Below are 1,381 nucleotides of genomic sequence, written 5' to 3' on the forward strand. Positions count from 1 at the left end.
TTCCTTCCTTCTTTCTTTTTCTTCTTTTCATCATAATGGGATTTCCTTGTTGTCAGTTTTCCCGAGTGTCTGTTCCTCGACCTTCTCCTTCTTCTGCTTCTGCTGGTCTGTCGAGTTCAAAGCACAATCAGAAGCCACAGCAGACTACCCTCTTGTCCTCATGCCCTCCTTCTGTCGCCGGGGCTCCAGATACCTCCTCTTCTTCTCCTCCTGCAGCAGGAGCTCCTCAAGAGACCGTTCTTCCTCCTTCTCCTTCTGCTTTGGCTCTAGCTGAGAAGCACGAAGAAAAGAAGAAAGACGAGAATCTCTCTGATCTCCCTACCAAAAGTGAAGGGGGGGGTGAACAAGGGGGAGAGGAGAATAAGCAAAAACAAGCTGAAGATATCCCTCTCTTACATGACGGAGCTTCTCCTTCTCCTTCGTCAGGAGGAGCAGCAGCAGCAGTTCCATCCCCCCATGATCATGAGAAAGATTCACCTCTTCCTAATCATGTAGATGACGCCTCTCCTTCTTCGTCGTGTCCTCAGTCTCCTAGCCCCCGTGGCGTGATTCCTCTGGAAGGCAAAGTATCGCATGCACGGCCTTCCTCTTCTTCTTCCCCCCCTTCGGATGATATTTCACCTCATGAAGGTGAGAATGGAGCTAGACTTTCATCGGATGGGAAAACTCAGGGAGAAGAAGAGCCATCTTCTTCTTCTCCCTCTTTACCTGCTCTGGTAATTACAGCCAAAGATCAGAAAGACCCCCATGCACCTACAGACAATCCGAGTCATGATAAAGATGATTGCAGTCATACAGCCGGAGGTGCTGAGAAAGGAAAAGAAGAAAGAAAGAAAGAGGATGGGGACCTCCCTTCATCCGAAGATGCCTTGAAGACCAAGGCAGAAGAAGCGTCTTCTCCCGCTCTCATCCCGCTCTCTCCGTCGACCAATGGAGAGAAATCTTCTTCTTCTTCTTCCGCAGCAGCAGCAGCGGGAGGGGAAGAAGAAGAGAAGGGAATGGTCAATGAAATGGGAGGGATGACAGATGATACGATGATGGATGCATGCACATATGGAGAGTATAGTAGAGGCCTTGCTGGATCGCGAGGGGGGGGCCCGGGCCATATGGTGGATGGCAAGATGTCTTTAGATGAAGTTCTTGATCGCAAATGGAAGAAGCTTTCAAGTTACATGCATGAAGAGCAACTTTTCAAAGCTTATTCTTATCTCTTACTTCTCGAACATCAAGTCGATCATCGGTTAACCGTCTTAACCACAACCTTAGCCAGTTCTCCACCTCCCCCACCTCCAACGGATGGCAACTCTTCATCTCTCTCTGGCGGCCCTTCAGGCAAAACTCCTCCTCAGTCAACCGATAAATCTTCTTCTTCCTCTTCTTC

General features: G+C 49.2%; 1 protein-coding gene across 1 annotated transcript in view; it reads left to right on the top strand.

Moving 5' to 3' along the window:
• Positions 1-56: 56 nt before the first annotated feature.
• Positions 57-1,381, top strand: part of CSUI_011500 (start-2 domain protein) — a gene marked incomplete at both ends in the record, with an annotated part of 1,728 nt that continues 403 nt past the window's right edge. Inside the window, one exon of the mRNA XM_068071598.1 lies at positions 57-1,348. Within this exon, the coding sequence (XP_067916426.1) occupies positions 57-1,348 (1,292 nt within the window). The remainder of the gene's footprint in view (positions 1,349-1,381) is intronic.

This window comes from Cystoisospora suis, assembly GCF_002600585.1.
Source record: "Cystoisospora suis strain Wien I chromosome Unknown contig_12515, whole genome shotgun sequence".
Taxonomy (NCBI): Eukaryota; Apicomplexa; class Conoidasida; order Eucoccidiorida; family Sarcocystidae; genus Cystoisospora; species Cystoisospora suis.